General features: G+C 51.4%; 1 protein-coding gene across 1 annotated transcript in view; it reads right to left on the bottom strand.

The window, feature by feature from the left end:
• Nucleotides 1-12,116, bottom strand: part of CACNG7 (calcium voltage-gated channel auxiliary subunit gamma 7) — a 29,517-nt gene extending 17,401 nt beyond the window's left edge. Inside the window, exons 1-4 of the mRNA XM_050771940.1 lie at nucleotides 11,995-12,116; nucleotides 8,718-8,942; nucleotides 7,138-7,224; nucleotides 6,240-6,380 (exon numbers count right to left, since the gene is read on the bottom strand). Coding sequence (XP_050627897.1) covers nucleotides 6,240-6,380; nucleotides 7,138-7,224; nucleotides 8,718-8,913 — 424 coding nt within the window. The 5' untranslated portion in view covers nucleotides 8,914-8,942; nucleotides 11,995-12,116. The remainder of the gene's footprint in view (nucleotides 1-6,239; nucleotides 6,381-7,137; nucleotides 7,225-8,717; nucleotides 8,943-11,994) is intronic.
• Between the last annotated feature and the right edge of the window lie 370 nt (nucleotides 12,117-12,486).

Below are 12,486 nucleotides of genomic sequence, written 5' to 3'. Positions count from 1 at the left end.
ACAAAAAGACAGAAAACAAATATCACAACAGTAGCAATAAATGCTATTAAAAAATATAAAACAAAGCATGTGATAGTACAGCAGGGGTAAGGGAATACTAGGTACTGTTGTCAGAGAAAGCAACTCTGAAGAGAAAAAAGTTTGAGGCTTCTGAGAATCAGGGTCGGATGGAGTTGGAGGTGGGGAAGGGACTTCCAAGCAGGGAAGAATAATGAGTGTACCAAGTCCTGAGGTGAGGCTGTGATTCGCATTTTCAAGGAGAAGAATGAGGCCAGTGTAGGCTGAACTTATAAGCAATGCGGAGAGTGCTAGTGGCTGAGGAGATGAGGTCAGAGATCTGAGCGGTAGCCAAATCATAGAAGACCTTGGAGGCCAGACTGAGGCATTTGGGTATATTCTAAGTGCGATGGGAATCTATTGAAGGAATTTAAGAAAAAGTGTGAAAAGCTTTGACTGACAGGTAGTCAAGAGCTGTTCTGTGAGTGAGTGCATCTGAGTTATACATGAGGATTTAATTGTGTCTTCTGTGCCAAGGACAGGGCCTGGTATACAGGATATCTGAAGACTGAATGAATTAACATATGCACAGATCATGTTTAATGATCAGGGGCTAATGTGGGACATGCATGCGCAAGCCTCTTATGACCTGGAAAAAAATCAATGCCTGTCTAGCTTCCTCCCACTTCTCCCACCAACCACATCCAGTCAGTCATCTGATTCTATTGATTCTTCCATCAATATCCCTCTCTCACATGGCCATCCAATTGCCTTTTCCTCACATCTCCAGCCCCAGCACAGACCTTGTCTGCTATGGCCTGGGCCACTAAACAAGCCTCCTCAGTTTGTACATTTCCAGTCTCTTTCCCTCTAGTCCATCTCCAGCACAGGTCCCTGTGAGACATTTAATGCCCAGCTGTGACCCTATCCCTCCTGCCCTAGTCCTTCCACTGGTTTCTCTAGAATTGAATGCCAGCTCCACCAATGACCAGAGCTGGGGCAACTGCACCAATGACAAGACGCGGGCAACTCCACCAATGACCAGACCTGGGGCAGCTCCACCAATGACCAGCCTGGGGCAACTCCACCAATGACCAGACCTGGGGCAACTCCACCAATGACCAGACTCGGGCAACTGCACCAATGATCAGACTCGGGCAACTGCACCAATGACCAGCCTGGGGCAACTCCACCAATGACCAGACCTGGGGCAACTCCACCAATGACCAGGCCTGGGGCAGCTCCACCAATGACCAGACTCGGGCAACTTCACCAATGACCAGCCCAGGGCAGCTCCACCAATGACCAGACTTGGGGCAACTCCACCAATGACCAGATTTGGGCAGCTCCACCAATGACCAGACCTGGGGCAGCTCCACCAATGACCAGCCCAAGGCAGCTCCACCAATGACCAGATTTGGGCAGCTCCACCAATGACCAGACTCGGGCAACTGCACCAATGACCAGCCCTGGGGCAGCTCCACCAATGACCAGCCTGGGGCAACTCCACCAATGACCAGACCTGGGGCAACTCCACCAATGAACAGACTCGGGCAGCTCCACCAATGACCAGCCCAGGGCAGCTCCACCAATGACCAGCCTGGGGCAACTCCACCAATGACCAGACCGGGGGCAACTCCACTAATGACCAGACCTCAGACAACTCCACCAATGACCATCCTGGGACAACCCCACCAATGACCAGACCTCAGACAACTCCACCAATGACCAGACCTCGGACAACTCCACCAATGATCAGACTAGGGCAACTCCACAAATGACCAGACCTGGGGAAACTGCACCAATGACCAGACTCAGGCAACTCCACCAATGACCAGCCTGGAGCAACTCCACCAATGACCAGACCTGGGGCAACTTCACCAATGACCAGGCCTGAGGACAACTCCACCAATGACCAGGCCTGAGGACAACTCCACCAATGATCAGGCCTGAGGACAACTCCACCAATGACCAGGCCTGAGGCAATCCCTGTCTTTCTCTCTCTGAGCCCTGGTTTCCTCATTGGGAACAGGAGGCAGTCACACCAGGCTATTCCATTCCAAGTCCCAAGGCATTGGTACTATTTCTGTCCTTAACCTCTCATTTTAAATCTCCTCCTTTTTTATGCTTTAACCTTAGTGGGGCAGCATAATGCCATGGTGAGGAGCCTGGGTTGGAATCTTGCTTCCCTTATGGAACAATGTAACCTCTGCATGTTTCTGTTTTCCCAATGGTAAAATGGGGATGTTAATGGCACCTGCCTTACAGGGTGGATAAAAATAAATACCTTAATATGTATAAAGCCCCTAGAACTGTCTGGACCCCCAAAAAAGTTGGTTGTTGTGAGCTGAAATTTGGCCAGAAGGGAAAAAAATTAAAAAATAAAAATAAGGGCAAGGTGCGGTGGCTCACGCCTACAGTTCCAGCACTTTGGGAGGCCGAGGGTGACCTGAGGTCAGGAGTTCGAGACTATCCTGGCTAACACAGTGAAACCCCGTCTCTACTAAAAACACAAAAAATTAGCTGGGTGTGGTGGCACATGCCTGTAATCCCAGCCACTCGGGAGGCTGAGGCAGGAGAATCGCTTGAACCTGGGATGCAGAGGTTGCAATGAGCTGAGATTGCACCATTGCACTCCAACCTGGGCAACAAGAGCAAAACTCCATCTCAAAAAAATAAAAAATAAAAAAGTAAAATAAAAATTAAAAAGTGAGGCCGGGCACGGTGGCTCACACCTGTAATCCCAGCACTTTGGGAGGCTGAAGTGGCGGATTACAAGGTCAGGAGATCGAGACCATCCTGGCTAACATGGTGAAATCCCGTCTCTACTAAAAAATACAAAAAACTAGCCGGGCGAGGTGGCGGGCACCTGTAGTCCCAGCTACTCGGGAGGCTGAGGCAGGAGAATGGCGTAAACCCAGGAGCGGAGCTTGCAGTGAGCTGAGATCGGGCCACTGCACTCCAGCCTGGGTGACAGAGCAAGACTCCGTCTCAAAAAAAAAAAAAATTAAAAAGTTGGTTGTTACTGCTAGTACTATTACTACTATCACCACCACCACCACCACCGCTAGTACTACCACTATTATTACTATGTTTATTTATTTACTTAAAACAACAAGTGTTGAGCACTTATTGTTACAGTCAGGCGCTGGGTCAGATGCTTTACACTCATGATCTAAATCGGGGGTTGGCAAATGACGACCTGGCCCACTGTCTGCTTTTGTATGGTTTGCGAGCTAAGCATGATTTTTACCTATTATTCTTCTTTTGATTTAAAAAAACAAAAATTTAAATAAATTAAATTTAAAAATTTGACTTAAAAAATCAAAAGAAGAAGACTATTTCATGCACATGAAAATTACATTGAACTCAAATTTCAGAGTCCACGAGTAGTCACTGGAACATAGCCACTCCCATTTGCTTAACCTGGCAGCTTTTGCACTACAGTGGCCAATTGCCTCCCAGCAGAGTTGAATAGTTGCATTGGAGAACCTATGGCTCACGTAGCCTAAAATATTTGCTATCTGGCCCTAAGCAGAAAAAGCTTGCCAACCGCTGACCAAGATTTGTCCCCTCAATAACTCCACAAAAGAAGGCTTTGGTTTAAACCATGAGTAAGTGATAGAGGCAAGATTTGAACCCAGTTCTTTCTAGGTTCACAACATGTGGCCTTCAGCCACTACACCCCACAAGCTTGGCAGCACATGCCTGGATACCTTGGGGTGGAGTGCATAGGTGAAATGAATGCTAGGAAGGAATTCAGGCAGTTGGATTCAATCTCTTCCAAATTACTCTATTGTTACCCTAGAGACGTGACTTCCAGCCTGCCTGCACCACTGATCCTCAGCGTGACCTTGGGCAGTCAGTTCCTGGTGCAGTGGGTGGTATAAGCATGGATTTAGGAATCAGAATACCCTAGATTTCAATCCCAGTTCTGCCACTGACGAGCTATGTCGCCTCTGCAAGCCCCTGTTTCTGTTCCTGTGAACCGCAAACAATGGGACTTTCCTTATAATGATTTTGACGGGTTGAATAAAAATCCCCATGCTATCTACTCTTGCCCCACTTTTTCTCTCTAGGCCACTATTTTTCCATTTGAAAAATGATGAGACCTTTCCGCTCTGACACTCTAGGATCGTGATATTCTCCACGTCTTATTTTAGCTCAGTGTTTGGCTCCACACGCTGTGATTCAAGTTTGCACGGAGCTTGCACCCTGCCTTCCCTGGGAAAGGTCTCTTCAGGTTAGGTTGAAGGCATGGGGGAGGTTAAACCCAGAGGAGGCCGGGTGAGGAGCAGAGACTGGAGGAGGGGATCCTGGATCAGGCACTTTGGATCTCAGTTGCTTAGTTGGAGAATCCCTTTTCAACTATTTGCACAGCCACTGAAAAGAGGGAGCTGAGTGCTGGCCCCAGGGGACAGAATGGAGACAGGACATGCAGTGGGGTTTGTTCATAAACCATCAACTGAATTACAAGGATCTGATTTGAGTTTAACTAAATTATGTTGAATTCATTTGAATTGAACTGAAGAATTGAGTCAGAATGAATTGGGGTTAGCTGGGTTGGATGGATGGAGTTAAATGTACTCGAGCTGAGTTGATTTGGGCTGATTTTAGCTGAATTGGACTGAATTGGATTGGACTCAGCTGAAATCTGGAGGAGATTAACACTCAAGAAAAAGGTTTTAGGCCAGGCATGGTGGCTCATGCCTGTAATTCCAGCACTTTGGGAGGCTAAGGCAGGAGGATCACTTGAGGCCTGGAGTTCAAGACCAGCCTGACCAACATGGCAAAACCCCATCTCTACTAAAAATACAAAAATTAGCTGGGCGTGGTGGTGCACACCTGTAATCCCAGCTATTCGGGAAGCTGAGACAGGAGAATCGCTTGAACCTGGGAGGCAGAGGTTGCAATGGGCCGAGATCACGCCACTGGGCTCCAGCCTGGGCAACAGAGGGAGACTCCGTCTCAAATAAAAAAAAAAAGAAAGAAAGGCCAGTTACAGTGGCTCACGCCTGTAATCCCAGCACTTTGGGAGGCCGAGGCGAGCAGATCATCTGCAGTCGGGAGTTTGAGACAGCCTGACCAACATGAAGAAACCCCATCTCTACTAAAAAAAATAGAAAATTAGCCGGGTGTGGTGGTGCATGCCTGTAATCCCAGCTACTTGGGAGGCTGAGGCAGGAGAATTGCTTGAACCCAGGAGGCAGAGGTTGTGGTGAGCTGAGATCATGCCACTGCACTCCAGCCTGGGCAACAAGAGCGAAACTCCGTCTCAAAAAAAAAAAAAAAGAAAGAAAGAAAAAAGAAAAAAGGCTTTACTGGAACTCTGGACACTCAAGTCCTCTGGAAATAGTTTATGTTGGTATCTTGGGCAACTCTCTGCAATTCTGGGCATTGGAACCCCCATTTTATCAAGTGAGTGCTAATAATAACTCCTAGGTAGTGATGTTAGGAGATGGGTGTGATTTCACATATGCAAAAGAGGCTTGTGCCTCAAAAGAAGAAAAAAAAAATAACCGTAAACAAATATTGAACTCTAGCTAATCACATGTATGATGATGTAAGTAGGGTGAAGTGTACTGATGCTTGAAACTTACTCTGAAATGCATCTAGACAATAAGGTAGATTGATGGATGGTTGGACATATAGACAGATGGACAGACGCAAGATCATGCAAGTCTAGTGATCTGTTAATGTTTGACTCTAAGTGGTGGCTACATGGGTGTTCGCTATAAAATTCTTTGGACTTTTCCATTTATTTGAAAAAATTTAGAACAAAATATTGCACAGAAAATAAGGAGTCCTTTAAACTGTTAATTGCAGTTTATCAGCAGTGGTTAAAAATACAGCCTCCGGAGGCGAATTGCGTGAGTTTCACTCCCAGCTCTGCCTCTCACTAGTTGTATGGCCCTGAGCAAATGACTTCATCCCTCTGAGTGTCTGTTTCCGTATCTGTAAAATGGGCTATTAATAGGATTTACCTCACAAGGTTGTTGTGAGTATCAGAACAGAGCCTGGTACCTAATTAGCACCCAGTTAGCCCTCGCTATAATGTGGTCCTCTAAAGGACGCTTTGCAATGGGCACTGCTATTTCCATTGCACATAGAAGGAAAGTGGTGCTCAGAGAGGGTCTGCAACTCCTCCCAGGCCACACAGCAAAGAAGTGGCTAAGTGGAAAAGGAACCACAGGTCCCTGGAACTGGAAATGGTCCCCCAGCCCACAAGTCCTTAGGCTCACCCGATAGTATGAAGAAGATGCCAGAGACGAAAGCCAGAATGGTCCTCTGCGGGCGGATGTGGCCGATGTTGCTGATGACGAAGGCCGTGAACACGAGAAAGAGGCTGACCATGGGGAAGGGGGTGGCCGTGCGCACTGTCTCTGGGGAGGGGATGGGGAGAGATAGGAGTGAGGAGGGAATCTCCAGTGGGTCACTTCCCCATTCCTTGACCTCTGCTGTCGCCACCTCTGCATTTTTGTTTGGCTCCTCCCTCTCCCCACTGACTCCTCCCCTTCCCCTGATATTTCCTCCGTGGACACAAGCCTGCCACGCCCCCTCACATAGGCCACACCCCCTTGGGCTTAACTCCGCCCCCTTTCTGATTAACTGCTCCTCACCAACCGGACCTCACCCTTTCAACCTTGCCTTTTCTCCTTACCTAACCACTCTGCCTTGCCTTCTTTCTTTCTTTTCTTTCTTTCTTCCTTTTTTTTTTTTTTTTTTAGACAGAGTCTCACTCTGTTGTCCAGGCTGGAGTACAGTGGCGAAATCTCGGCTCACTGCAAGCTCCATCTCCCAGATTCAAGCAATTCTTCTGCCTCAGCCTCCTGAGTAGCTGGGACTACAGGCGCGTGCCACCACACCCAGCTAATTTTTGTATTTTTAGTAGAGACAAGGTTTCACCATGTTGGCCAGGCTGGTCTCGAACTCCTGAACTCAGGTGATCCACCCACCTCAACCTCCCAAAGTGCTAGGATTACAGGTGTGAACCACCACGCCTGACCCACTCTGCCTTCTTTCAAGCCTCCCCTCCTTCCCTTGGACCCCACCATTTCCCTAGTCCTGCCCCCTCCCAGGACTCCAGGACTTGACTGTGATCTTGCTCTCTTGTGCCTTGGCACCCCCACATCCCCTCACTCAAAATATTCTCCGTGTTTTCCGTCACCAAGTTGATCTCTGGTTCAAGAAAATATTCTGAGGCCACACAGCGACCTTTCTCCCGACCTGGGGGGAAGAGAAACAGATGGGCCTGGATGAGAGGCTCCTAAGCTCTAGAGAGGCTGTGGGGGTGGGGGTGGGGGCAGGATGGATAGAGGGGAGACCCCAGGTTGGGGGTGCAAGGCCTAGCCCAAGGGTTACAAGCTGTACCACTCCAGGGGTGTTGGGAAAGGGGGTGGGTGGATGTCTGTCTGGGATTCCTCTTTCTTTTCTCTTCTTTTCTTTTCTTTTCTTTTTTTTTTTTTTGAAATGGAGTCTCGCTCTGTTGCCCAGGCTGGAGTGCAGTGGCACGATCTTGGCTCACCACAACCTCTGCCTCCTGGGTTCAAGTGATTCTCCTGCCTCAGCCTCCTGAGTAGCTGGGACTACAGGCACATGCCAATATGCCCAGCTAATTTTTGTATTTTTAGTAGAGATGGGGTTTTACTATGTTGGCCAGGCTAGTCTCAAACTCCTGACCTTGTGATCTGCCCGTCCTGGCCCCCCAAAGTGCTGGGATTACAGGCGTGAGCCACTGCGCCTGGCCTGGGACTCCTCTTTCTGGCTGCCCTAGAGATTCCTGATTGGAGGAGGACAAGGCTGGAATTTTAGGTCCTAAACAACGAAAGATCTGTAGATCAGAACTCATGGTCCCTAAAGGGGACGAGGTCTGGGGAGCCAGGATTCTTACAATGAATGGGTCTTTGTGGTCCCTGGGAGGCATATTTTTTTGTTTGTTTCTTTTTTTGTTTTTTGTTTTCTTTAGAGACAGGATTTTGCTCTGTCACCCAGGCTAGAGTGCAGCAGCACTATCATAGCTCACTGCAGCCTCGAACTCCTGGACATAAGCAATCCTCCCGCCTCAGCCTCCTGAATAACTGGAACTACAGGTGCACGCCACCAGTCAGAGCTAGGCAGAGTGAGATGGAGTCTCACTCTGTCACCTAGGCTGGAGTGCAGTGGCAGGGGCGTGATCTCGGCTCACTGCAACCTCCACCTCCCGGATTCAAGCGATTCTCCTGCCTCAGCCTCCCAAGTAACTGGCATTACAGAGGTGCGCCACCACGTACAGCTAATTTTTGTATTTTTAGTAGAGATGGGGTTTCACCATGTTGGCCAGGCTGGTCTCAAACTCCTGAGCTCAAGGGACCTCCCCGCCTTGGCCTCCCAAAGTGCTGGGATTACAGGCGTGAGCCACCGCACCCGTCCCATGCATTTTTTTTTTTTAATCTTGCCCATTCAGCACTGAAATTGTGCAGTGGACAAGTTCTAAACCTAGACTACAAACTTTAAGGAAGGACTCCATAATTCCTTAGGGGTTACAGACCTGTAGCACTGGGGCTCCTAGATCCAGGAATAAAGGGCTAGTCACTGGGACTCCATGTAGAAATTTGAACTTCCGGGAGAGAATCAGGATCCATTTCTGGATTTCTGGAACCCAATGGATGGGACTATGGCTAAGACTCTCAGACCCCAGGCAAGGCAGAAACTGTTGAGTGGAAGACAGGTGAGGGCTGTACCTGCAAAGAAGCAGACTCTCCAGAGGCCGGCGTGCAGGGCCATCTTGACCTCGGTGGTCTGGTTCTGCGGTAGCACTGTGCCCTCTTCCATGTACAGCCAGTAGTCAGTGCTGACCGCGATGCCCACCAGGAGCAGGCCACACGCACCAAACACGCTGCTCAACAGGGTCAGGGCGCGGCTGCTGCAGTGACTCATCCTCAGAGGCAGGGGGCGCCCTGCGGGGCCTGTGAGAGGGAAGCTGCAGTGCAGAGCTCCATGGGACCGACCAGAGTGCTTGACCCCATGCAGCAACCCGGGATGCTGGGTCCTAGCCAGAGACACCGACTCCCAAATGGAACTCTCTCAGATCTGACCTCCCTGGCCTGACCCATGACCCCAACCCTAGACTCTGACCAGAGACACCAACTGTTGAGCCTCAGCCTCAGGACTGAGCTCCCCAAACCTGCTGCCTGTGCTCTGGCTCCAGATCCTGATCCCAACCCCAGAATTAGATTTCTGATCCTAACTTTCAGCCCAGGCCCAGAGATTGAATCTTGGCTCCAACCGTGTTTGGACTTGGGTCCCAAATATTGTGACTCTGAGCAGAAATTCTAATTTGAGATTCTGAACCCCAGAACCAGGTCTCCCTGCCTAAACCTAACCTCACCTGCTGACCTGAGACCCTAACTTAGAAATCAGATGCCACCAGAGTCCCTAACCTTGAGTGTGGGTCAGTGAGTCAGAAACTATTAGGCCAATCAATGATTTTACCTCTAGGACCTGGCATCCCACAGCCCTGTCTCTGTGCACCGATCGAAGCCCCCAGTTGTGAACATCAGACTCCAACAAGAATCAATAACCTGAACTCTGAGCCAGGACTTAGATCCCAGAGCACAGGGCATTGGGCTTGAACCCTGGATGCTGTACAACTTGAGCTGGCCAGAAACTCTAACCCAGGCTACCCAGTCTTAACTCCCTGCCCTAATCTGATACCCTGATACATTTTCTTGCACCCTGTCTCTGAATTGCACCCAGAAATCCCCAAAGTGGGTCACTAACCAAGGATCTCTAACCCCATACCGGGGCTTCGCACCCTTGACCTCTGCCCTAAGACTTTGAGCAGAGGCCCCCACTTAAGTTTAGCCTCTTGGATTTGTATCTTGAGCCTAACACCCAATTCTAACACCAAGAACTTGACTCATGACCTTCTAACTCTGATCCTGTGCCTTGACCTCATTTGATACCCCAATCTGGGATGACATCTCACAACCCAGATCCTAGCGCCAGAACGGTAATTCTAACCTCCCACATCTAGGCAGGCCCCTGGACCTGGAATGCTGGAACATCTTCACAGGCTGCTGAGTCCGAGAACATTGGAACCCAGAGACATAGAACCAGAATCTCGATTAGAGATTCCAGAATGTCAAAATCAGGAGATGGGGCTGGGTGAGGTGGCTCACACCTGTAATTCCAGCACTTTGGGAGGCTGAGGTGGGTGGATCACTTGAGGTCAGGAGTTCGAGACCAGCCTGGCCAACATGGTGAAACCTTGTCTTTACTAAAAATGCAAAAATTAGCTGAGCACAGTGGCTCACATCTATAATTCCAGCTACTTGGGAGGCTGAGGCAGGAGAATAGCTTGAACCCAGGGGGCGAGGTTGCAGTGAGCCGAGATCGCGCCACTGCACTTCAGCCTGGGTGACAGAGTGAAAGTCCATCTCAAAAGAAAGAAAAAAAAATCATGAATGAGCTGGGAACCCACCACCACCACCACCACCACCACCACCAATCCAGCATCCTAATCAGAGCACCCCAGTCAAACATCGGACTCTCATCCTTCCAACTAGGATTCAGTGCCCTGAACTCTAAAATCCCAAGCAGGAGTCCCAAAACCGCCTCCCCTAACATTTCCCACCAGAGGTTCTGGACCTCGGTTTCCCATGCTGGAACTTCCAATCACAGATCCTCTTCAACATCCAGCATGGAGCCCCGATTTCATAACACTAGACTCCAAACAGGAGATCCCCAGTTCATATCGGTGGCCTCCCCAATTCCACTTAGGAACCTAGAGATTCCAACGAGGGAGCTCCTCAACCCAGAGCTCAAGGACTTGCAATTCCTTACCCACGATTCTCCCCGACTCCTGCAAGAGTTTTCCCCAAGCCACACAATCCCATGATTTGGGGGTCTCTACTTGGGACCCTCAGCCTGTGTCAACCAGAGACGGCTACATGCCTGAATACCCGGGATATTTTTAACTGTGAAGCTTGAGTCCCCTAAACACTCTCCCCAACAAAGTAATCAAGACATAAAACTCCACTTTCCCTAACCAGAATTCTTCTAGCCTTGCAATTCTGCTCCACCTGAATAAAGACTCTGGAGTCTGAGACAACCTTCTCTCCTCCCCGCTCCACCCCGCACTCCCAGCCTCCAGATCCCCCCTCCTTCCCCCCCAGCCTCTTGGAGGCCTCCGAGATCCAGAGTCTGGGAAGGCTCTGGCCAGCTTTTCCTCCCATCCCCCGCCCGGCGGCTCGGGGGTTTGACCGCGAGCTGCCTGGTCCTCTGGCAGCCCTGTGGGCCCGGAAACGGGCACCATTACCCCGGCCACCCTGGTTGCCTCCGTCCCAGGTAGCCGATCTCAGCTTTCCGCTTTCGCCCCTCTGACTCCCAGCTGGGACCTCGTCTCTCCTCCACATTCTTGCACCCCGTTTTAAAACCCAATCTTGCTCCAATTCCTCCTCACTCTCACTGGCCAGCCCAGATCTCCTTATTCCTCCAACCTTTCCTCCTTTGGGACCCTCCCCCCAGGCCTGGAGCCTCCTCTTCTCCCTCTTTCTCCCACCCTTTCGCGGATTCAGGCATTTGAATCTCTGGGGTCCCATTCTGCAAGTCCTAAGCCCAAACTCCATCTCCCTTCCATCTCTCGGGAGACTGTAACTCCGCCTTTCTGGGGACCCCTTCCCAGACCCACACCCTGCTCTGGCCGGCCTGGGTCCTCCGCCCTCGCCCCGTACCGCCTTCCTCAAGGACCCGGCCTCTGCCCTCCCCAGCCCACGGTCGCTGCGACTCGTACATGAAGCGTGCAGTTTCCCACTCCGGGACCCTCGGACCCCGTCCTCCAGGATCGCCAGGCCCAGGTGTCCCTGCATCCCCCATAGCCGCCCGAATTCGAGCGTCCCGACTGCCAGGATCCCACCACCCCTGGAGCCCCTCGGGTCCTTTGTCGCCCCAAACCCGGCTCGCAGACACCTCGAGGGGCGCCCCTTCTTCCTCCCAGGACCCTCCTCTAGCGCTCACCTCGCTCAGGGCTGGGCGGACGCTCCGGGCCGCGGGCCCCGCAGCCGCATGACCGGCCCCGCGGCTTCCCCCGGCCGCCGCCGCCGCCACCGGGGTCGCCGGTGCCCGCGCCCCCCGCCCCCGCCCCGGAGCCCGGCGTCCCGGCCCCCTCCCGGCCTCCCACCCCCCACCCCCCGCGCCCGCGGCCTCACTCGGCGGACGGAGCCGGGAGCAGGAACCGGCGGCCGCTCATTGGCTACTGCGGAGGAGGGGAGGGGCGGGGAGGGAAGGGGGGAAGGATGCAGCGAGGGAGGGAGATGGGCCTTGAGGATGGGGGAGGCAGAGAGGGAGAGAGAATAGAAACAGAGGCAGAGAGCCCGAGAGGGGCAGAGGCACAAAGAGAGACAGGGCAGAGAGAGAAAGTCACGCCGAGACCTTGAGGCCGAGAAGTCCGGGGACTCAGGTCTGGAGACTGAAGGAGACACAGAGACAGAGAGAGACAAGGAGGGAGAG

This window comes from Macaca thibetana, chromosome 19 (assembly GCF_024542745.1).
Source record: "Macaca thibetana thibetana isolate TM-01 chromosome 19, ASM2454274v1, whole genome shotgun sequence".
NCBI classification, from domain to species: Eukaryota; Metazoa; Chordata; class Mammalia; order Primates; family Cercopithecidae; genus Macaca; species Macaca thibetana.
The sequence above is the reverse complement of the archived record's forward strand: the minus strand, read 5'-3'. Positions and strand labels throughout refer to the sequence as shown.